This window comes from Myotis daubentonii, chromosome 20 (genome assembly GCF_963259705.1).
Source record: "Myotis daubentonii chromosome 20, mMyoDau2.1, whole genome shotgun sequence".
Taxonomy (NCBI): domain Eukaryota; kingdom Metazoa; phylum Chordata; class Mammalia; order Chiroptera; family Vespertilionidae; genus Myotis; species Myotis daubentonii.
In genome coordinates, this window is record NC_081859.1 from 796835 (window position 1) to 818000 (window position 21166).

The window sequence follows — 21166 nt, forward strand, 5'->3', positions numbered from 1 at the left end:
AGCGGGCTGCCGGCCAGGCCCGGCTTCTCTCTCTCTCCGGACAGCGGCCTCCAGCCAGCCCAGGCCTTGCTGGCCGGCTCGGCTCCGGCCCAGGGCGTCCTCGGGGCCCCTCTCCCTCCCCCGGGCCTCGTCCGCTCGGGAACCTGCACATCTCTGGCCTGGAACCACCTTCCCCGAGCGCCTGGCAGGCAGGCAGGTTAGTGCGGCCTCCTGCCAACACCCCGGCTGCGGGCGCTGCTCAATCAGATGCATCAGACTCCTCGGCCGGCCAAGTCCAGGGCAGGAGCCTGGGAACCAGTCACAGCCAAGCAGAGCGTCAGCAACCTTCCCTCCTCCCAACCCCCCTCCCCCCTCCTCCCTCCTCCTGCCCCCCCAACCCCCCTCCCCCCTTCTCAGAAGCACAGGTGTGGCACGGAGGCAGCCCCTGCCCGCCTCCTGACCCCTAACCCTAATGCCCCCGGCCCGGCTGGCCTCCCCCTGGAGGGGTCCCGTGGGGTCCCCTCTCCTCTTTTTTTAAAAACTATATTTGTATTGATTTCAGAGAGGAAGGGAGAGGGGGAGAGAGAGAGAGAAGCATTCGTGATGAGAGAGAATCATGGACCGGCGGCCTCCTGCATGCCCCACACTGGGGATCGAGCCCCCAACCCGGGCCTGTGCCCCTGACGGGGAATCGAACCGGGACCTCCTGGTTCATGGGTCGACGCACCACCCCTGAGCCACGCCGGCCGGGCCTGCGACAGGTTTTCAACAACAAAGCCAGCTCGCAGGACGCAGAGCCCAGAACACGGGCCCCTCGCCATCCACGGGTCTCCTGATGCACTTCTGATGCTTGTGCGCAGGACGGACCTGTGCTTAGGGACAGGCTGACGGTCACCTGCCGAGACCACCGTCCTGGACTCTTCCTGCAGCCGCTGTGGTCAGGTCAGGGCCGGGGGTCCGGCTGTGCGCCCCCTGCCAGTGGCCCTCAGCCCAGCTCGGACGGACGCGGGGCCCTGGCAGCTGGCGCCCCCTGCCCTCTGCCCCCTGGGGTCATCTATCTTTAAGGATGTGGAGGATGCAGAGGGGGCGCCCGGGCTCAGAAGAGAGACAGAGGAGAGACGGAGAACATGGGTTCTTTCTCCTCCAACGGACAAAGGGAGCCCCTGGCCCCCCGGTGTCCTGGCCCCCCTCCCACTCCGTGTACAGCAAGCTGATTCCCGTGCCCCTCGTCCAACTTGGGGGGCCCCGGTGACGACCCGGCTGCAGCACTCGGTACTGCCCATCAGTTGCCATGGGAACTGCGGCCGAGGATGCTCCTGGGACCAGGGAGCAGACCTGACTGATGGCTGCCTGCGCCTGACCCTCCCCCACTGGGAGGCCCATGCAGGGGACACACCATCCAGGCCACCACAGGCCTCCCCAGCACAAGGCTTCCGTGTCTCCAGGTGGACACGCGAGTCCTGGGCTCGGCATTCAAGGCCTCCTCCAAGCGACGTGCGGCCTCCCCTTGCATCACGCCCCACATCTGCCCTCCACCCTCACCTGCCGGCCGGCCGCAGCTGCCCCTCCGCGCTGAGGTCTCCGGCCCCGAAGGTGGACGGTGCCGCGGCCGACCCCACTGGGACGCCATCGCCTTTCCGCGTGGGTACAGCGCCATTAACGCCGAGGATGTCGGGGCGGAAACAATATTGGGGACCAGCTAGGATCGCAAGAAACGGGAGTCCTGCTCTGTTAACCGCGGCGGTTTGGTTCCGGTTAAGAAGGCACGTTCTAACCTGGCTGGGAGCTGCAGGCGGGACCTGGGAGCGCACCTGGGAGGGCTGTGATCATGGAAAGATGAACAGCCTTGTTGCAGAAGCCAGAGCCGCCAGCCCCTGGGAGACCCCCAGCCCTTTGCAGACCCCCAGCCCTTTGCAGACCCCCAGCCCTTTGCAGACCCACAGGCCTTTGCAGACCCCCAGCCCTTTGCAGACCCCCAGCCCTTTGCAGACCCACAGCCCTTTGCAGACCCACAGCCCTTTGCAGACCCCCAGGCCTTTGCAGACCCCCAGCCCTTTGCAGACCCACAGGCCTTTGCAGACCCACAGGCCTTTGCAGACCCCCAGCCCTTTGCAGACCCCCAGCCCTTTGCAGACCCACAGGCCTTTGCAAATCTCCAGACCTGTGAACTGCCCACTTGGCAGACCCTTTGCCTACTTCCCCACGTCATCCTTGTCCTTCTCCCCAATACAAGCAGCTGCTGATGGGGGGGGGGGGGTGGGCAGAGCAGATGTTTGCGGCTGGCCTGCTGCTCTCCCACGGGCGCCGGCAGGATTGGGATAAACGCTAAGTGACTCAATTCTGTGTCTGCTGCATTGGCTCAAGTCGCGACAGGCAGCCCGGGCCCTTCGATGGTCGGGTCACAAGGACACCCCTCTTGCTCCCACAAGTCCTGGGCTCCCACAAGCCCCTCACCCCTGCCCTGTTGATCTACAAGCTGGTCACAAACTCGCACTGAACTCTCCCCCAGTTTCCACTGGATAAACTGAGCCCCCACCTCCCAAAGGTCAGGGGTCAGCCGGCAACACGGGCGGCTGCCCGGGTCCCGGGCTCGGCTCCTCCCCGGGCCGGCCTCCCCGTTAACGGAGACAGAATTTATCCAAGTGGGAGCCAATTTAACTCTCTCTCGTCAGGGAGCGGGGGGTGGGGGGGGTGGGTTGGGGGAAGCGATAAAAGGACGTAAGACTCCCTGCTGTCAGCCAGGGACGCTAATGAATCCTTTGCTTCCGAAGGCGATTATCGGACAGAATAATTCATCGCCAGAGATTAATTGGACTAATTACGCTGGCTCTCAGAACCCCCCGAATCATTATTTTCTGTCGGGGCGGGCGGGTGTCAGGGGCGATTGTGTGATAACTGAGCAGCCCGCAGAAAGGAATCCTGGTTTTGAAGGGTGGGCGGGATGTGCGTATAAATGCCACGGCGACCGAGTGTGGGCTCTGATCTGGTTATGAGTTCCCCCGTGTTCCACGTGGGAGTCCTTTAATTCGGGGAAACATGATCCCTTCTCACGTCCCGCTTCTAACATCTACGCGTATCGCTTCTCATCGCCTGCCCCACACCCTCTTTCAGCAGGTTCTTCCAAACACCCCACCTCCTCCAGGAAGTCCTCCTGGATTTGACGGGAATGGGAGGCCCCCGCTGTGTGAATTCCCGTCCCTCCTGCAGCAGAGGGTCCCCGGCCCCCACACCCAGCCTGCCGGCCACCTCTCCCCCCATCCTTAAGATTGAGGGTCATTGCTCAGCGGGTCCGGGGTGTCGTTTGTACATGACTGCACACGCTGGCCACAGAGACCGCCGGGCACCCAGAAGGTCGGGCTGGGCACAGGGTGGATCTGAAGGGCACAGGGTGGATCTGAAGGGCGCTGCTCCTCGCTCAGCCACCCACTGGCTGCTTCCTGGGCCTGTCCCTCGTTTGTAAAACAATCATACGACATATCAAGCTTCGGGGCTTTCAGAGACAGACATGCACACGCTTTGATAGTCACCACAGGGGAAGGGAGCCAGGGAGGGAGCCGGCTGCCCGTGAAGATCCTGCCGCCGGCAGTGGTGGGTTGCAGACGGTCTGGCCTCACTGCAGGAAGTATCAGGTGTTGGGGGAACCAGAGCCAGCAGGGAGAGAGCAGAAACACCCCAACACGGGGTAAGGGACACCTTGGCCAGGATCATCGCGGCTGCCCACAGGGCGCCCCCTGGGGGCAGGGAGCGGAGTTGCCTCTCAGCCCAGGGGTAAGAGAGCCCCCCCCCCCCCGCCAGGTTTCTTTTTCTTTCTTTTTTTTAATATATTTTTTATTTTTTATTGATTTCAGAGAGGAAGGGAAAGAGAGGAATGGATAGAAACATCAATGATGAGAGAGAATCATGGATCCACTGCCTCCTGCACGCCCCCTACTGGGGATGGAGCCCGCAACCCCAGCCTGTGCCCTTGACTGGAATTGAACCCGGGACCCTTCTGTCTGCAGGCCGACGCTCTATCCAGGGCACATGCCCGGGTTGTGGGCTCCATCCCCAGTGTGGGGCGTGCAGGAGGCAGCCGGTCCATGATGCTCTCTCATCATGGATGTTTCTCTCTCTCTCCCTCTCCCTTCCTCTCTGAAATCAATAAAAATATATTAAAAATAAAAAAAGAGCAGGGGGCCCTGGTCTCGGGTTGCTCCAGCCTTGGCAGAGGTCCCTGTCCACTGTGGCCGAACTGGCCGGGGGTCTGAGCACCCAGGAAGCCTGCAGGGGCCACAGCAGAGCCGTCCCTGTCGGTTCTCCAAGCCGGTTCTCCGAGCCCCACCTCCACCTCCCTGCCCCCCAGGCCGGGGCGCGTTGGGAGAGGACCCCAGCCATGCTGACTGCGCTCTAGCGGGTGGGGGCTCAGGATCAGAATGAAGTTGACGCAAAGACAAGCAAAACAGGAGACTCCTGGCGGCCAGAGTCCGGGGGCTGAGGCTCGAAGCGATTCCTCGACGGATTTAAACGTAAAAAGGGCGAGAGCCAGAAACACAGCGCGTGACGCGCTTATTAACGACCCGATTATTCTGGCACAAGAACGCTTGGCTGGAGCGGACAGGAAGGGCTCGTCAGGGCCAAGGAAGGATTTGGGCTGGAGCCCGACACCGGGCTCCCCTCCGGGCGGGTGGCGGGGCTGGGGGAGAACAGCAGGGGGCCGCTGGGACCCGGCCTTGACCGTCCTCCTGTCTCAGCCGACCCCACTCCTCCCGAAACAGGGGCCCTGCCTGACCACCCTCCTCTCGAGGGTCCAGCCTGAGGAAGCCCCTCGCACGCAGTCCTGGGCGGAGAAAAGCCCGAGGGAGGGACTGATGGCGTCCCCAAGCCCGGCTTCAGCACACTGCCTCCCAGATCGAATTTCTCCCCAAGGGGCAGAGGGAGGCGGCGGGCACCACACACCACGGTCTCCGGGGTGTGGCCCTTTTTTCCGACGTCCCCAGCGACTCGCAGGCCTTCCTGTCTGGCCTGGCGGAGCCCCCCTGCCCCCCGGGACAGTGGGGAGACCCATCGCAAAAGTGGGGCTGGGGTCACGCCTTGTGGTCTGCGGGCACTGAGGCCCCTCAGTGACTCGGGAACACAGTCTGAGCATGAATGACAACGTGGGGCCAGGGCACTGGGCCAGCGAATTGCGGATTTTTTTTCTCCCCTCTTGAGGCCCCTCTCCCGACACCCAGCTTCAGAAGATGGATCGGGGGGCGGGGGGAGGGCGGACAAAGCCCCAAGAGGAACTCCAAGCCCAGGTGACTCGGACTGGGGGGCCGTGTAACATGATATGTACACACACACACACACACACACACACACACACACACACACACGTGCTTGTTAATCCTCACCCGAGGGTAATTTTTCATTGATTTTTAGAGAGAGTGGAAGGGAGTGGGAAGAGACAGAGAGGAACATCGATGTGAGAGAGACGCATCGACTGGCTGCCTCCCGCACGAGTCCAGGCCAAGACCCGGGACTGAGCCTGCAACCCGGGTACGTGCCCTTGATGGGGATGGGACCCAGGACCCTTCGGTCCGAGGGCTGACCCTCTACCCGCTGAGCCAAGCAGGCTGGGGCCAACGTGAGCTACAGACCACGAGAAATGGCCCTGGGCAGACCCGGGGTCCCGACGCACCCACTGGAGAAAGGGGCCGGGGACGGGAGACGCTACCCAACGGGCCAACTCCTCCGGCGGGTCAGGCAGAGCCGCCTCAGGGAGGGCCTCGGAGTTCCAGGGCAGGGCCCCTGAGAGCCGGGGTCACACAGCTCACAGAAGCGGGGTGGTGATCCTGCACTGTGGGTGGTACCCAGGAAGCTGAGGTTGGCCGGTCCGGCCGCCCCTGTCCGAGGGAGGCTCGGGGACCTGGGGACAGGCCGCCAGGGACGTCCGCCTGGCTGCTCTCACGGTTGTGTCAAGAGCAGATGAGGCCCTGAGAGATGCTGTCAGACGGTCACCATGGAAACAGGAGAGCTGTTTTGATGCTACCAGGTGCCTGGGGGGAGGGTCCGGGACAAGCCCCCCCCCCCCTCCAGGGACCTGAACAGGAAACAGACAGAATCCTGGGCCACGTGACGCAGCCACAGATGGTCCCCACCACCCTTTCTCTGCCGAAAACCCTCCCCCCAAATACTTTTTGGTTTGAGACAAGTTTCCATAGCAACCGGAGTCCCGATCAGCCAGAGGGTTACCATGGCGACTTAACAGGGCTCCCTGTCCACAGCTAAGGAGGGTCCTCGCACCCTGTCCGTCAAGCAAGGCTCACAAGAACGAAGGACGGAGGCCTGGTCTGCGGCACTGCCCGCCGGGCTCCCGGGCGCGCCTTCTTCCAGGCCCCAGGCAGGGGGCTCCCACCTGCTGTCTGAGGAGGGGCCCACGGCCGCCCCACCGTCTGAGGCCCCTGGTTAACGGGCTTGCCCTTCCCGCCCCAGGAGGCCGGAGGCTGAGGGCCTGCACGGCCTGTTCCTTGCTTAGAATTCCTGCTTTGGAGAAGCAGGGGTGGGCGTGACCAGTGGCGAGGTGGGCGTGGCTGGTGAAGGTATGGGCGTGGCCAGTGGATGGCTAGGCGTGAACTATGAGTGATGGGTGTGGCCGGTGGGGATGGGCGTGGCCTGCAGGGCTGGGCGTGGCCTGTGGAGGGCTGGGCGTGGCCAGTAGATGACTAGGCTTTAACTATGAGCGATGGGTGTGGCCTGTGGGGATGGGCGTGGCCTGCAGGGCTGGGCGTGGCCTGTGGAGGGCTGGGCGTGGCCAGTAGATGACTAGGCTTTAACTATGAGCGATGGGTGTGGCCTGTGGGGATGGGCGTGGCCTGTGGATGGCTGGGCGTGGCCTGTGGAGGGCTGGGCGTGGCTGATGGTGATGGGCCTCTACACCCCCAGTTGTGAAGGAGAGGCCTGGTTGGGAGGTGGCATCACAGTCTGGGGGGGCCGGTGAGCCGGTCCGTGAATAACGGACGCGTGTATTTCAGCTTCACAACCTGCCTCGCCCCCGCGGCACCACCAGCGGCTACTACGCCAGGGGAGGCAGCAGAAACGCAAGCTGCGCGCGTGGGCCTCCCGCGGCCGCCCCTCCCGCGCTCCCGCTCCGCGCCGGCTGCCGTGTGCCCGGCCCATCTGCGGCCCGGCCCGCCCGCGTGCCCACGCGCTGCAGAAGCGAAGCTGGGCGCACAGCTAAGCAGCACACATCCACCGGGTTCGCAGACACAGAAATAAATTTTCCAGACTTTTGTCACATTCCCACGGAGCCGAGCACAATAAGTTCATTAAGAAACAGCGAAAGTGTTTGTTTAAGCTCACTTTTTTTTTAGCCTGCAGAAGTGCTATGTTTAAAATGAACAGCAGTATTTTTTTTAATTTATTTTTAAAAGACTAGAGTCAGGCTGTTCTCTCCACCGGGGAAGGCCCGGCTCGCCCACCGGCAAAGTGGAGGGTTTGTCCTCATCTCTAGACCCCCCTCCAGTTTCGACCCTGAGACGGTGGGCCCGGGGGGTCAAGGACAAGGGCATGTCCTCCGAGGGGCCCAGCCTCGGCTGGATTCCCAGGTGTCCCCTGACCTTGCCCGGGAGTCTGGCTTCCCGGAGTGAGCTGGGCGCCCTCACTTCTCTTCTTGGCTCTTGATTTTGGTGCCATTCGGAGAAACCCTGACCAGCCACACGCCAGCGGGGGGTCCCTGCGAGTTTTACAAGGACACCTGCCTCCCGGGATCCTTAAATCCTCAAATCCGCGAGCCCACGCCACCTCAGGGTGTCGGGGAGCTGAGAGTCTGAGACAGGGCTCCCCCTGGGGTGGAAGGCGGGACCCCCACTTCCTCCCTTCCCCAGGGGAGTGGTGCCCTCCACCAGCAATGACCCAGGTGTCGCCGCCCTAGGGCTGGGCATGGACAGCGTGGCCTCATTGGTCCTAACGACCAGCTCTCCGAGCCTAACCTCAGTCCTTCCGCCTCGATCATTTCTCCTGATCCCTCCTCCGTGCAAATCGGGGACAGTCGCTCTCTCCCCATCCCCCTTCCCATCTGTCTTCCCCCCAGACTGTGTTTCCCACACACAGAGCTGCTTGAGATAATATACGATTTTTTTTTTTTTTTAAGGAGGAGGGAAAGTGTGGGGACAGATCCCCTCCCAGTTCTGTCTGGCTCCAGCTGACGAGTGTCAGTTTGCAGTCCCCGAACAGACAAGAAGCAAGAGGGAGGCGAGAGAAAGAGAAGGGGGGCGGGGCTGGTCTCCCCAGGCACAGACCGAGGGGCCGGGGGTCTGTCAGGGGGAGGGTGGGAATCAGAAGCCCCCTGCCCCCTCCTGTGCCGTCCCCACGGCCTCAGACCCCCTCCAGATGGGTAGGAGTCCCCTTCCCACGCACGGAGCTCCTTCAAGTCCTTAGACGGGTTTAGGGACGCGACATGGACCCCAGTCACAGTCACAAGTGATCAGAAGCCAGAAAGTACAAAACTGCCATCCCAGCCCGGCCGGCGTGGCTCAGTGGTCGAGGCGTCGACCTATGAACCAGGAGGTCTCGGTTCGATTCCTGCTCAGGGCACAGGCCCGGGTTGCAGGCTCGATCCCTAGTGGGGGACGTGCAGGAGGCAGCCGATCCATGATTCTCATCATGGATGCTTCTCTCTCTCGCTCTCCCTTCTTCTCTGACATCAATAAAAATATGAAAAGACAGGTGAGAAGACAGAAACTGGGAGAGGCCAGGCTCTCAGAGCTGGTGACACAAAGGCAGGTGGGGACCTCGAGTCCATCCGACCCCTTCCCCGGGGCACGCGACCCCTGTATCCGGTGTCTTTCCTCCCAGGTCCCCAGGAGAGGAAGGGGGTGGCTTAAGACGGCCGGAGCCGCTGCCAACAGCTTGGGCTGAGAAGCTGCGGGTTTAAGATTGGGACACAGAGATACCGTTTCAGCAGGAAACCGGACCGCGAGGCTGAGTGTGGGAATGTGGCGGGGCTCCAGGCCCTGGCTGGGTCTTCTGTGGCAAATCCCTTCCCGCCCCCATCGGACACCCCCCTCCAAAGGCGCGGCCAGCGGGCCTCCCCCACCCGACGCCCTGGCCCCGGCCCGGCCTCGGCTTATGGGAAACAGCGGGTCAGCGTCCGCCCGCCCCTGCACCTGTTCCCCTCGGAGACAAGGGCGGGAGCCTCCTTCTCCCCCAGATGTTCCCCGGCCGTGTGACCACAGGCCGCCGGGGGCGGATTTCATGCCTCAGCCCTGGGAGGGCCTTCCCGAGACCCCCAGAGGGGCTGTTGGCCGACGGAAGGACCTGGAACAGGGGCCCTGGGGTGGACAGAGGACAGACAGGCCCAGGGCCAGGCTCTGGATCAGGCCCGAGTCTCTAGGCCTGCCCAGAAATGAGGACGCTGACAATCCTGCACCCAGTCCTGCATCCACAATCCTGCACCCACAGTCCTGCACCCACAGTCCTGCACCCACAATCCTGCACCCAGTCCAGCACCCACAGCCCTGCACCCACAATCCTGCACCCACAACCCTGCACCCACAGTCCTGCACCCACAATCCTGCATCCACAATCCTGCACCCACAATCCTGCACCCACAGTCCTGCACCCAGTCCTGCACCCACAGCCCTGCACCCACAATCCTGCACCCACAACCCTGCACCCACAGTCCTGCACCCACAATCCAGCACCCACAGTCCAACACCCACAGTCCAGCACCCACAGTCCTGCACCCAGTCCTGCACCCACAATCCACCACCCACAATCCTGCACCCACAATCCTGCACCCACAATCCAGCACCCACAGTCCTGCACCCACAGTCCTGCACCCACAATCCTGCACCCACAATCCTGCACCCACAGTCCTGCACCCACAACCCTGCACCCACAGTCCTGCACCCACAATCCAGCACCCACAATCCAGCACCCAGTCCTGAACCCACAGTCCTGCACCCACAATCCTGCACCCACAGTCTAGCACCCATAGTCCTGCACCCACAGTCCAGCACCCACAGTCCAACACCCACAATCCTGCACCCACAGTCCTGCACCCACAATCCAGCACCCACAACCCTGCACCCACAGGGTTAACATGGGCAGGACAGGGCCCCCGCTCTGCAGCCTGCAGGGCTGTGAAACAGTCTGCACGTGACCCTGAAGAACGGCTCACTGTGAGGATGGGAAGGGGTCACACAGACCAGGGCTCAGCTCATCTCAGGGCCACACCGGCCTCGGGAGGAGGTTTCCGACCTGCCCACAGGGGACAAGGCCTGGATTCGGGCCTCAGGGGCGCTGGGAGCTTCCTTCTAGGGGACCAAACCCTGCAGCCGGGCCCTCCCCCGTAGCCCCAAAGCTCGGGCTGGGCTGAAGGGCCAAGCTGGAGGCCTTGCCCTGGGGCTCCTGGGGCCCAGGAGGTCCCTTGGGGGGGCAGCAGGAGCAGGGACACAGCCTGCTGAGCTGAGAGCAAACCCAGCTGGGAGGTGCCAGGCACTGGTTGCAGAGCCCTGCTGGGCACGGCCCCCTCTTCCTGCCCTGCCCAAGGGCCCCGGTGCAGCCTGGCTCTCCCCATGGGCACACCTCCAGGCCAGACCCCACGACAGCAACACCCATGGGACACCCTTCAGGATCACCCTGGGGTCCCGGGAAGGACAGGAGGGCGTTCCCAGCGCACCGGGGCCCGCCCTGCTCGCGGCCCCCACGCCCTAATCACAGGAGCGGCGCCCGGAGGCGTCCAGGGCCAGAGCTGCCGCCTGGACTTCAGACGGCTCCGCGGAGAAGCTGGCCGCTCTGTGGCCGCGCAGGGTATCATTGCGACTCTAAAATAGAGCCTGGCTGAGGTTTGGCTGGAGCCGGGCCGGGGAAGAACCGGGCGTCGAAAACGCATCTACGAGGACCCGCGCTGGCAGCCAGCAAGGGCCCGGAACCTGCCGGAGACGACGCTCTGGGGTGGCACCTGGACCCACAGGGGGGCCTGGGGGTGCCCACAGGGTCCTCCTCCTCCTCCTTGTCCGGCCAGAGGCAGAGATGCTGATAAAAGATGAAAAGCCCCGTCTCCCACCCGCCGGTTCCCGCTGCCGGTTCCCGCCGCGAGCCTGTGCCCACACTCAGCTCACAGCGGTGCCCATGCTGGCACCTCCTGGCACCACTCTAATCCTCTCCCGGCCTCCAGCTGGGGACAGACACAGTTCCTGGGGCCTCGTCCCTCGGCACCCCGTCCTCAACAGCAGCCTGACAGGCAGGACGAGCCCGGGAGGCCCAGCCCCAGAGGCGACGGTGCGGGGCAGGTGTGGGAGGTGGTGCTGGCTTTGAGGGCCGAGCAGGGTCCCACCGGCTCCTGCGCCGGCTCAGCCCTTCCTGTGCACAGAGGCAGGGCCCAGGCTGGGCTCGGGGACATCAAACGCATCTGGGTAATGCAAACAGGCTGGGGAGGAGGTCAGCCAGCGCCAACGAGAAACATATGTGAGCACTTCCCCTCCGCCGGCTGCTCACGGGGTTTCCAGGCAGCAGGCGGAGAGCCGGCTGCAGGGCCAGGGGTACCCAGTGGGTGCTGGGAAGCAGCAGGCCTTACGAGGAGGGGAGAGCGTCCCGGTGGGGGGCTGGACAAGGCTGGGCCCAGGTATCAGGGGAACAGGTCCGCGTCCCCCTTCCATCGTCTTATTTCAAAAGAAAAGACAGGGGTTTGGCCTCCAACACAGGGAACGGGGCCGGGAAAAGGCAGGCGGGGTCGCCTGGGAGGGTCCGGGCCACAGGTTTTGCACCCAGAGGTGCAAACTCTCAGGAGACAGAATCCGGGCTCAACGGGCTTCCTGACAACGAGTGCTTTCCAGGAAAACAAGGTAGTGAGCTCCCCGTCACGAGGAGTGTGTAAACAGAACACCCACCTGCCGGCGGTGCGGCAGAGGGATTCCTTCTGTCTCTAGGTGGGCGGCTCAGCCTGACGAGTTCCACGACGAGGCTCCCTGAGGCTCGGGGAAGGGTGAGGGGGCGGCGTGTTCTACACGGAAGAGGGACTCTCTCTGAGCGGGAGACGCGGCCAAGCGCTGCCGGGGCGGGCGGGCGGGCGGGCGGGCGGCAGGGGTGCCGAGCTGCAGGCGTGCACCCTGGGGGCTCCCTCAGCCTGGACACCAGGCCTGGCTCCCCCTGAGCCCCACAATACAGCCTGCTCCTGAAGTCTCCAGGTCGGAGGCCGTGCAAAGGGACAGGTGCCAAGGAGGCCGGGGACGGGAGGTCAGCCGCAGAGGTCGTCTCTGGGGCCGGCAGCCCAGGCTTGGGGACAGGGCAGGTGCAGTCACGGTAATGGATAGGGGGGGGGGGGGCGGGGGCGCACAGATGTGGAACAAGGGGAAGGTGTCAGAAAACACCCCAGGATTCCAGGGAACGTGGTCCCGTCACCCATCCAGTCCCGTCTCTCTGGGGTTTGGTTTCGGCTGGGAAGCAGGGATGCCCCAGCCCTCGGGGGTTGTCTGCAGTCTCCCCGCAGCCCAGGACCCGCCCTGACACCTGCTCCTGCAGCCACCGCCCCTCCGGGCAGCAGAGCCCAGCTGGCTGCCTTGGGACCCGAGAACCGGCTCAGGGGGGCAGGAGGCCACGCCTGTAGGTAGGGAGGAGCAGGCCCTGGGCGGGGCCCTGCAGAGAAGAAAAACTGTCTTTTTTTTATTTTTTAATACATTTTGTAAAAATTGATTTCAGCCCTGGCCGGTTTGGCTCAGTGGATAGAGCGTCGGCCTGCGGACTGAAGGGTCCCGGGTTCGATTCCGGTCAAGGGCATGCACCTTGGTTGCGGGCAGATCCCCAGTGGGGAGTGTGCAGGAGGCAGCGGATCGATGGTTCTCTCTCATCGATGTTCCTAACTCTCTATCCCTCTCCCTTCCTCTCTGTGTAAAAAATAAATAAATAAAATATATTTTTATAAAAGTTGATTTCAGAGAGGAAGGGAGAGGGAGAGAAGGATAGAAACATCAATGATGAGAGAGCATCATGGATCAGCCGCCTCCTGCACGCCCCCCACACCGGGGATCGAGCCTGCAACCCGGGCATGTGCCCCGACCGGGAATCGAACTGCGACCTCCTAGCTGGGGTCCTGGAAGTGGCCCCGTCCCGGGCCATCACCCCTCGGTCTCCCAGTCTCTGGGGCTCTCTCTCCGGTGGGACCCCAGTTCTCTGGCAGCTTCTGAGGCGAGGGAAGGGGCAGGGGCCGCCCGCCGGGACCATCTGGGCCCCAGCTGAGTTCCGAGAGGGGACGATCAGGTTTCCGCTCTCCCCTCTCGCTCCAGAAAAGCTCTTACTTGGTTACTTGGGGCTGCCTCACCGCCCCCCCCCCCCCCCAGAAACCGGGTCTTGGCAGCTTCTGGGTCTGGGAGGGTCCCCGGGAGGGAGCGTAACCTGACTCCGAGCCTCGCTGTGGGGAACAGACGCCTCATCCCAACCTGTCGAGGCGGACACCCCGGTCCCCACAGGCCACCCCGGTCCCCACGGAGGGCCATCCTGACAGCCCAGGACACCTCACCGCTCTGCGGGCTCTCAGGTCAGACCCGCTCTCCCGGCCCTGCGTCCATCAGTCCACCTTCTATCCCCACCCACCAGGGACCCACCGGCCAGGCAAGTTGGCCAGAGAGTGAACCCCTCTGTGGGGTCATCAGGTCAGGGCTGGTGGCCTGGGGGGGGGGGGGGCTCCTCTTTTTTTAAAAAAAATATTTTTATTGATTTCAGCAAGGAAGGGAGAGAGAGATAACTAGAAGCATCCATGATGAGAGAGAATCATGGACCGGCTGCCTCCTGCACGCCCCCTACTGGGGATGGAGGCCACAACCCGGGCCTGTGCCCTGACTGGGAATCGAACCCTGATCTCCTGGTTCACAGGTCGAAGCTCAACCACTGAGCCACACCGGCTTCTTTCCCTGCCGACCCCGCCCTCTCCACCTGGGGAAGTGGGAGGAGGTCTTCTGTCCTCATCTCCCAGGTGCTGGGTGGGAGGGGGGACCACACCGCTGGCCCCCGCCCCTCCCCTGCCAGCGTGGGGACATCTGTCAGGGAGTCTTAGCTTATTGCTTCTTTTTAAAAAATATATATATTTTTTATTGATTTCACAGAGGAAGGGAGAGAGAGATAGAAACATCCATGATGAGAGAGAATCATGGACTGGCTGCCTCCTGCACGCCCCACACTGGGCATGGAGCCCGCAGCCTGGGCACGTGCCCCGAACTGAACCCTGACCTCCTGGTTCATAGGTTGACGCTCAACCACTGAGCCAGGCGGGCTGGCAGGTTACTGATTCTGGAAAAGCAGTTCCCAGGCAGCCAGGTCCTGGGGGGGCCGGGACCTCCAGGGCTGGGGACGGCCCAGAGGCGCTAAGTCATCCCCCCCAGGCGAGGCCTGACCTTGAACAGAAGAGCCGTGCCCTCTGCTAGTCTGAGTTTCTGATGCTCCATCCCACACCCTCAGTCCAACAGTGGGCGCCTCGCGCTCCCCTGCCCACCCCCACCCCCAGTCCACCTGGTGCCTCCTCCCCAACTCCATTAGCGCCTCCCACAGCGGCCTCAGGCGCCCCCGCCCAGTCCCTCTCCATCACGCGGTGCCCATGCCTTTCCTCCGCCCTGGAATCGTTCCTCTTTTCTCTTATTGTCCGTCTCCCCCACTGGCATCCGTGGGCGCGGATAGCACACTCCCGAGGTCACCGGGTTTGCACCCCCACCCCCAGCCCCTCTTGCCCGGGCAAAGTCCATAGGCGGCCTCCTCCGCGAGGCCCAGAATCCTTGCTCCTGGTCAAGGGCTCACACGGGAATCTGGGGGTGCGGGGGAGACTGCGCCAGGGTCCACCGGCCTCCAGCGCTGCATTCTCCGGGGCGCGCCCCCGCCCCCCCAACCCCGTGTCCATACCCGTCCGCCTGTCACTCCACCACGCCGCCTGCGCCGGCCCCGCCCCTGCACACGCGCGCGCGCGGACACGCCCCTTCCCAGCCCCCGCGGGGCGGGCACCAGCCTGGTACCCGGGAAGCTGGTTCCAGGCGCTCAGGACCCACATCCCCGGGCGCCCAGGACCCATACCCCAGCCACCGCAACAAGTCCTTGGAGCAAAACGGCCTGCGGGGCTCCAGGCCCCGGCTGCCCGCCCGCCACCCGCGGACCAGCATGGTCGTGTGGGGTCCCCAGGCCCCGCAGCCTCGCGCCCTGCGCCACCCCATCTCCAGGCCAGGGATCCCGGGCAGCCAGCGCCGTGCCGGGCCGCTGGGCTCTCTGCACCGACTCCAGGCGCGAGAACAATGGGCCGCTCTCTGTGCTTCCTCCTCCGCCGGAGCCGGCTTTGTCCCTCCCTCCCCGCCGGCTCGGCTTCCATTCGCCAAAGGGCACCGGCTTCCCGGTCACCCAGGAGGCTCGGCGCGCAAGCACCACCCCTCTATGTCCCCTAAAAACCAGCCCCCGAAGAAGGGGTCTGGGCTGGAGCCGAGCGGAGGGGACAGGACGCGCAGCCAGATGCGCGCAGCTGGCGGACCGCCGGCCCCAGACCCTGGACATCCGACTCGCGCCCCCGCCGGGGACACACAGAGGAAGTGGGGCCCCAGCTCTGCTCGGGGCGGAACGGCCTCACATCTGCTTCCCGCACACACACGTGTCCCGGGGACCGGCTCTCCCCGGCTTGGCGCTCACAGCGCGCAGCCCGCAGCCCCACACCCCTGAGTCCCAGGTTCCGCCGGGTTAGGATTTGGGGGTTTAAGATGCGAGGGCGCCCAGGGGCTCGGTTCGTTCTGAGGATCTGCGCCCTCCACCCCATTGTCCAGCCGCACCTGCCCGGGGCCCAAGCCGCACGCGCGGCCTCCTGGTGACATTGCTAAGGAGGCGCGTGGCCTCCGCAGCTGGAGGCGGGCCAGCCCTGCACATCTGGGCGCAAGGCGCCCTCGGCACCACCGACCTGAGGTCTGGAGAGCCCCACAGTGGGGGCGGCGGGGGGAGGGGGAGGGGTGCGCTTTCTCCAGGTCTCCTCCAGCAGCTGGCCGGGAGGCAGGAGCGGGGAGGAGGAGGGAGGAAGCCGGGGGCGGCGGCGGGCTGGGTCGGGACTCACCCAGCATCTGGCTGAAGAGCAGCTGCTCTAGGTCCCCCAGCACCGTCACCACGAGCTCGGGGTCCACCTTGAGGAAGGCGCGCTCCTCCGGGCCCTTGGAGGAGGGCGCAGGCCCCGCCGCCTTCTGCGCCTTGGCCTTGCTGGACAGCAGCTCGTCGTCCGACTTGCCATCGTCGCTGACCGCGGCCTCGGGGGCCTTGCTGAGCGGTTTGACCTCGGCGTAGGGGCCGCGCGGGATGCGGCTGGGCTTGCCCAGGCCCGGCGCCAGCGGAGCCAGGGGGGTCTTGGCGCCGCCGCCGGCCGAGCCACCCTTGGCCTGGAAGAGCGAGTGCTCGGACTTGGACAGCGTCTTGGTCATCAGGGGGGCCTCGCGGCCCTTGGAGCCCGCCTTGCCCAAGCCCTTGGGCGCCTTGGCCATGTCGTCGCTCCACTCCGGCTCGTACAGCTGCAGCTTCTTCTCGGAGTCGGTGAGGAAGGACAGGTTGGTGAGCGACTTCTGCTTGCGCAGGTTGGAGGTGGGGTGCCCGCCGGGGACGCGGCCGTCCACGCTGCCCGACTTGAAGACCTTCAGCTCCGCCGCGCTGGCCTTGCCCAGGCCGCCGCCGCCGCCGCCGCCGCCGCCACCGGGCGCCTTGGCGCGCTTGGGCAGCATGGCTCTGCCGTCCGCCGCCGCCGCCTTCCTCCCGGGGTCCCGGGCTCCGTCCGCGCTCTCGTCGCCGCCGCCGCTCAGCTCCAGCTCGGGCTGCGCGCTCTTGACGCCGCTGCCCAGCATTCTGCCCGCGAGGAGCGCATGGAGGATCCGCGCGTCTGCAGGCACGGGGGCGGGGGAGCGCGGGGAGGAGGAGGCGGGGGAGGGGCGGGGAGGGGAGAGAAAGGACGGAAGGAACCGGGGAAGAAGGGAGAGAGGTAGGGCGAGGGCGGAGGGCGCAGGAAGGGAGGCGAGCCGAGCGCGCACAGGAGGCGACAGGCGAGGAAGGAGGCGCGGAAGGAAGCGGGGGAGAGGAAAGAGCGAGGAAGCCGGGGGAGGGTGGGAGAAGCCGGGGGCGGGGGGGGGGGGAGAGGAAAAGGGCGGGCGGAGGAAATACAAATTAAAAATGTAAAAAAAAATCAATCCAAGAAAGCACGGAAGCCCCAAACCCAAAGCCCGGGCCCGCCTGCTCGCCCTGGGGCCCGGGGGCACGCGGCGCTGCGCCCTGGCCGCTCCCCGCAGCCTGCCCACTGGAGCAGGGGCTGCGGCTGCGGCTGGGCTCCGAGCAGAGCCGGCGAGGGAGGAGGGAGGGAGGCGGGCGCAACCGGGGAGGGAGGAGTGTGCGCGAGGGAGGGGCGTGGGGAGAGGGCTGCGTGTCTATTTCTGGCTTCGAGGGGGTGGTATTTGCCGGAGAGAGGCAGGGGCGGGTGAGTAGGGGTACGGGAGTTGTGGGGGCGGGGGTAGCGATAAGGGTGCCACCAGTTTTCCTCCTCCGTTTGGACTCAGACAGGAGACATTCTCCACCCCAGAGTCGGGTGGGCAGGGTCTGCCATGGAGATGTGGGGGTGCAGGTAAAAGGGACTGAGACCGGGCAGCTCTGAGCAGGAGCCGGGGTTCTCCTGGGAGGGGGTGGGGGAGTGATAGCCAGGCGACTGGCTCCCCGACACCCCTCCCCCCAAGCCTCTGGTTACCCCCTCCCCCAGGACACTCCCAGTCCCACCTGGTTCAGTCCTGGAGGCACCAGGCTGCTCCCCTGAGGACTATGGTTTGGAGACACAGGGCCCAGGGTTAATGGGGTCCGGCGGGGGTGGGGGTGGGTGGGAGAGGGGTGCCAAGGCCTTGAAGGAGAAGACTAATCCTCAATATCAGGAGGTCGGTGCCCGTGCTAAGGAACGGCGTGACCTTGTCAAAGTCACTGCACCCTCCGGCTCTCCGGCTCTCAGGCTCCTCCTGCAGTGGTTGCAACAGCAGCCGCACAGGTGAGGGGACTCGGGGGGCGGGACGTGAGGTGTCCACCAGCCTGGCGAAGCACAGGGAGGCCCAGGACGGGCCCCTAACCTGCCAGAGCTACCGTGGGGGTGCAGACACCAGCCCTTCTCACGCCCCTTCCACCTGGGCCCAGGGAACAGAGATGGGGGGTGTGCAGAGGCACCGGGAGCGGGACCCTGCCCATCCCCCCAGGGCCTCCCAGGCCAGGCCAAGCTCCCTCCCGGCGGGAGTGGCTCAGGGGTTGAGTGTCGATCTATGGACCAGGAGGTGATGGTTCGATGCCCAGCCAGGGCACATGCCTGGGTTGCGGGGCATGGCACCACGAGGTCCCTTTAGGCGGATCCTCATGGCCTGTCGGTTGCCACCACAACCCCAGGCTCCACCTGGGAGTTTCCGAGGCCCCTCTCCTGGTCTGCACCCTCCCTGTCCCCGCCTGGTATTCCAGGCGGCTTTCCCGATTCCCCCCACCCGTTCTCTCGCCTGCCAGCACAGCCTCTTCCTATTTCGGGGCCTACTAAGTGCTGGACTTGGGCCTACTAAGTGCAGGGGGCGGGGGTGGGGGGGAGAGGGCTGCTCTCCAGGCCTCAGCCTCCCTCTCTCTGTCCTCTCTGGGACCTGACCCTCCTCTTCTCCGGGTCATCTGACTGCCCCACCCCCTCTCGTCATTCCTGGGCGCCTCCTCTCCGGGGATGTCCTATGCCCCCAATCCCAAGCCCTCTCCTTCCCTTCAGCGAGTAGGTCGGGAAGTCCCGCCACTTCAGGAAGTGAGGTGCTAGCCCCCGCCATGCCCTCTGCACCCCATGTTCCCTCTGCACGACCCCCTGCCACGCTCATCTCAGGAGCTCACTCAGTGGGGATCCCCGTGATCGCCGTTCCGACCCCCCCTGACCGCGGGTCGCCTTCCCCCAGTCCCTCTCTAAACGGTCCTGCCAGGTGGGAGTCGGTCCCTTGACACGGGCACCTCGGACCCTGGAACGTTCAGACGCGCCCTCCTGCCACCTCTCCCTCCGTGGCTCCTTCTCCATTCCTTGCACATCCCCGGAGTTTCCCACCATCCCTTGCTGCAGGGGGAGGCCCTGCTGCCGTGGCAACAGCCATTCCCAGCACCGGTGCATGAAGCCAGTGCGTGCAGAATGCTTCCTCTCGAGTGATTCCTAAAAAGAGAGGGTCCTCCCTGTCACCCCAGCCCCAGCCCCAGCCCCGAGCCCCTCCCACTGGCAGGACGGGCGGGTCCACTTCAGAGATGCAGCCGGCGGAGGGGAGCCATGATGAGGGCAGGGAGGGGGCGCTGTGATGTGAGCGTCAGCCTGCAGACTAAAGGGTCCTGGGTTCGATTCCCGGTCAAGGCCACGTGCCCAGGTTGCAGGCTTGATCCACAGTGTGGGGCGTGCAGGAGGCAGCCGATCCGTGATTCTCTCTCATCATTCATGTTTCCATCTCTCTCTCCCTCTCTCTCCCTCACTCTGATATCAATTTAAAAAAATTTAAAAACAAAAAGGAAGATTGAATCCTGGCCTCTACTTATTGGTTCTGGTGGTGACGGGCGGCACAGGCGGCGACTTTTCGGGCTTGACGGCCACTTTGGTAACTTCCCGACATCCGTGGCCAAAGCCTTTATTCCTTCCATTGTGTTTCCATCTTTGGTTGGTCTTCTGATGGTGGATGGGCTGTTTCTCAAAACCCATCACAGCTCTCTGCACCCAGTGGGCTCTCAGGAGTCTGTGGTGAATGACGACGGACGAAATGATCGAATGCGCGCCTCAGAGCAGATGTGTGGGGGACGTAAACAGCCGTGACCTCTCCGGACCCGTGGGAGAGACGATGCAGCTGGTGAGCTGGAAGGGACGCCGGGCTCTGGGACAGGGTCCCTGCGACACTTCCTCTCCCTCCTCTGCTGCCCGGGGCCAGAGGGCGGCCAGCAACGACCTCTCTTCGTCCCCGTGGACGGAAGCCCCTTTCTTCCCCCGCAGCTGTGTGCTGCTCTGCTCAGAGGCACAGGGAGAGTTTTCCCACACCCCTGGGAGACAGGGGCAAGAGTGGGCCAGGTGTCCTCGGGCGGCCGGGGTCACGTGGCTGCCCCAGCTGGAACCCGAGCCCCTGTCTGCCACCTGGAGAAGGAAAGGGGCAGTGGACACAGGGGTCCCACATGGCGGCACCAGCTGACTCACACCCCTGGGGGCCTCCTCCAGGAAGCCCTCCCAGATTGACCCGCTGGCTTCCTCCCGGCCCCGTCACCACCTTCGCTCTGCCAGGGCGGGCGGCGTCGGTTACTGAGACGTTTCTGTGGACCCAGTGGGGCTTGGGCTCTGTCCCAGGAGATGCCCCTTGAGCTCCGGGCTTGGGCACTTGTGGGCCTCGAGCTCGGGTATTTGGGTTCAGAAGAGATCTGCTGTCCGCCTGTCTGATGGGACCACGAGGTTCAGCCCACTGAAGGCTGCTGTCCGGCCAGCCCCTCGATGCCATCATGGCCGCCCAGCAGGGCTTCCCCCGCGTGCGGACTGGATCCAGAAGGTCCCTCAGGCCCGCCGCCCGATAGAAGTCTTGTTGGGAAGACGTAATGTTGCCCAGTCTCTCTGGGTGAGCTCCTTGGGGCCAGAAACTTAAAGACAACTGCAAGGAGGCACCTGTGCACACCTGGACCCGGACCTGGACCAGGACCCTGGACCCGAACCCGAGCCGGAACCAGCCGGGGACAGACGCCTGGCCCTTTAACCACCCCCATGACACAACCGGGCGCCGGGCTGCACTCCCCGTCTCGCTCGCCACCTCCGTGCTCTACGGGTTTCTGTTAGGTTTTCAAACGAGGCGTTGAGCTCACAGAGGTGCGCCACGGATCCTCCATCCGCGGGCGTTAATAGAATAATCGCTGGCAATTCCTCCGCGTCTGAACACGGGGGCGGATGTCAGGAGCGTTCCCCGGTGCGCTGGGCGGGCGTCTGGGTACCTGGTGCGAACTTCCCTCTCCCGCGGCCCCATGTCACCGCACGGGGAGCTGCCCCCTGGAGCCCAGGGCCTGGGGCGGGAAGGGGGTCCCCGGGCTGTGCCCTTGTCCCTATCCCTGCTCCCAAACCCACGAGACACGAAACACGTGACTGTGGCTTAAACATGGGGTCGGCTCCCCGCGGGACGAGGAGGGAGGAGGGAAGCAAACCCGGACGTGAGGCCGGCCCGGCCGCCCTGCTCTGCACGCAGCGGCCTCCGGG

The 21166-nt window shown here is 64.6% G+C and overlaps 1 protein-coding gene across 5 annotated transcripts in view; it reads right to left on the reverse strand.

Moving 5' to 3' along the window:
* The window catches only part of NAV1 (neuron navigator 1), a 93121-nt gene that overhangs the window by 45681 nt on the left and 26274 nt on the right, over window positions 1-21166 (reverse strand). For 4 of the 5 annotated variants that reach the window (XM_059677865.1, XM_059677866.1, XM_059677863.1 and 1 more), the window contains exon 4: window positions 16007-16813. The exons of the other annotated variant lie outside the window; for it this stretch is intronic. In XM_059677865.1, coding sequence (XP_059533848.1) covers window positions 16007-16813 — 807 coding nt within the window. The remainder of the gene's footprint in view (window positions 1-16006; window positions 16814-21166) is intronic. 5 annotated transcript variants of the gene reach the window in all.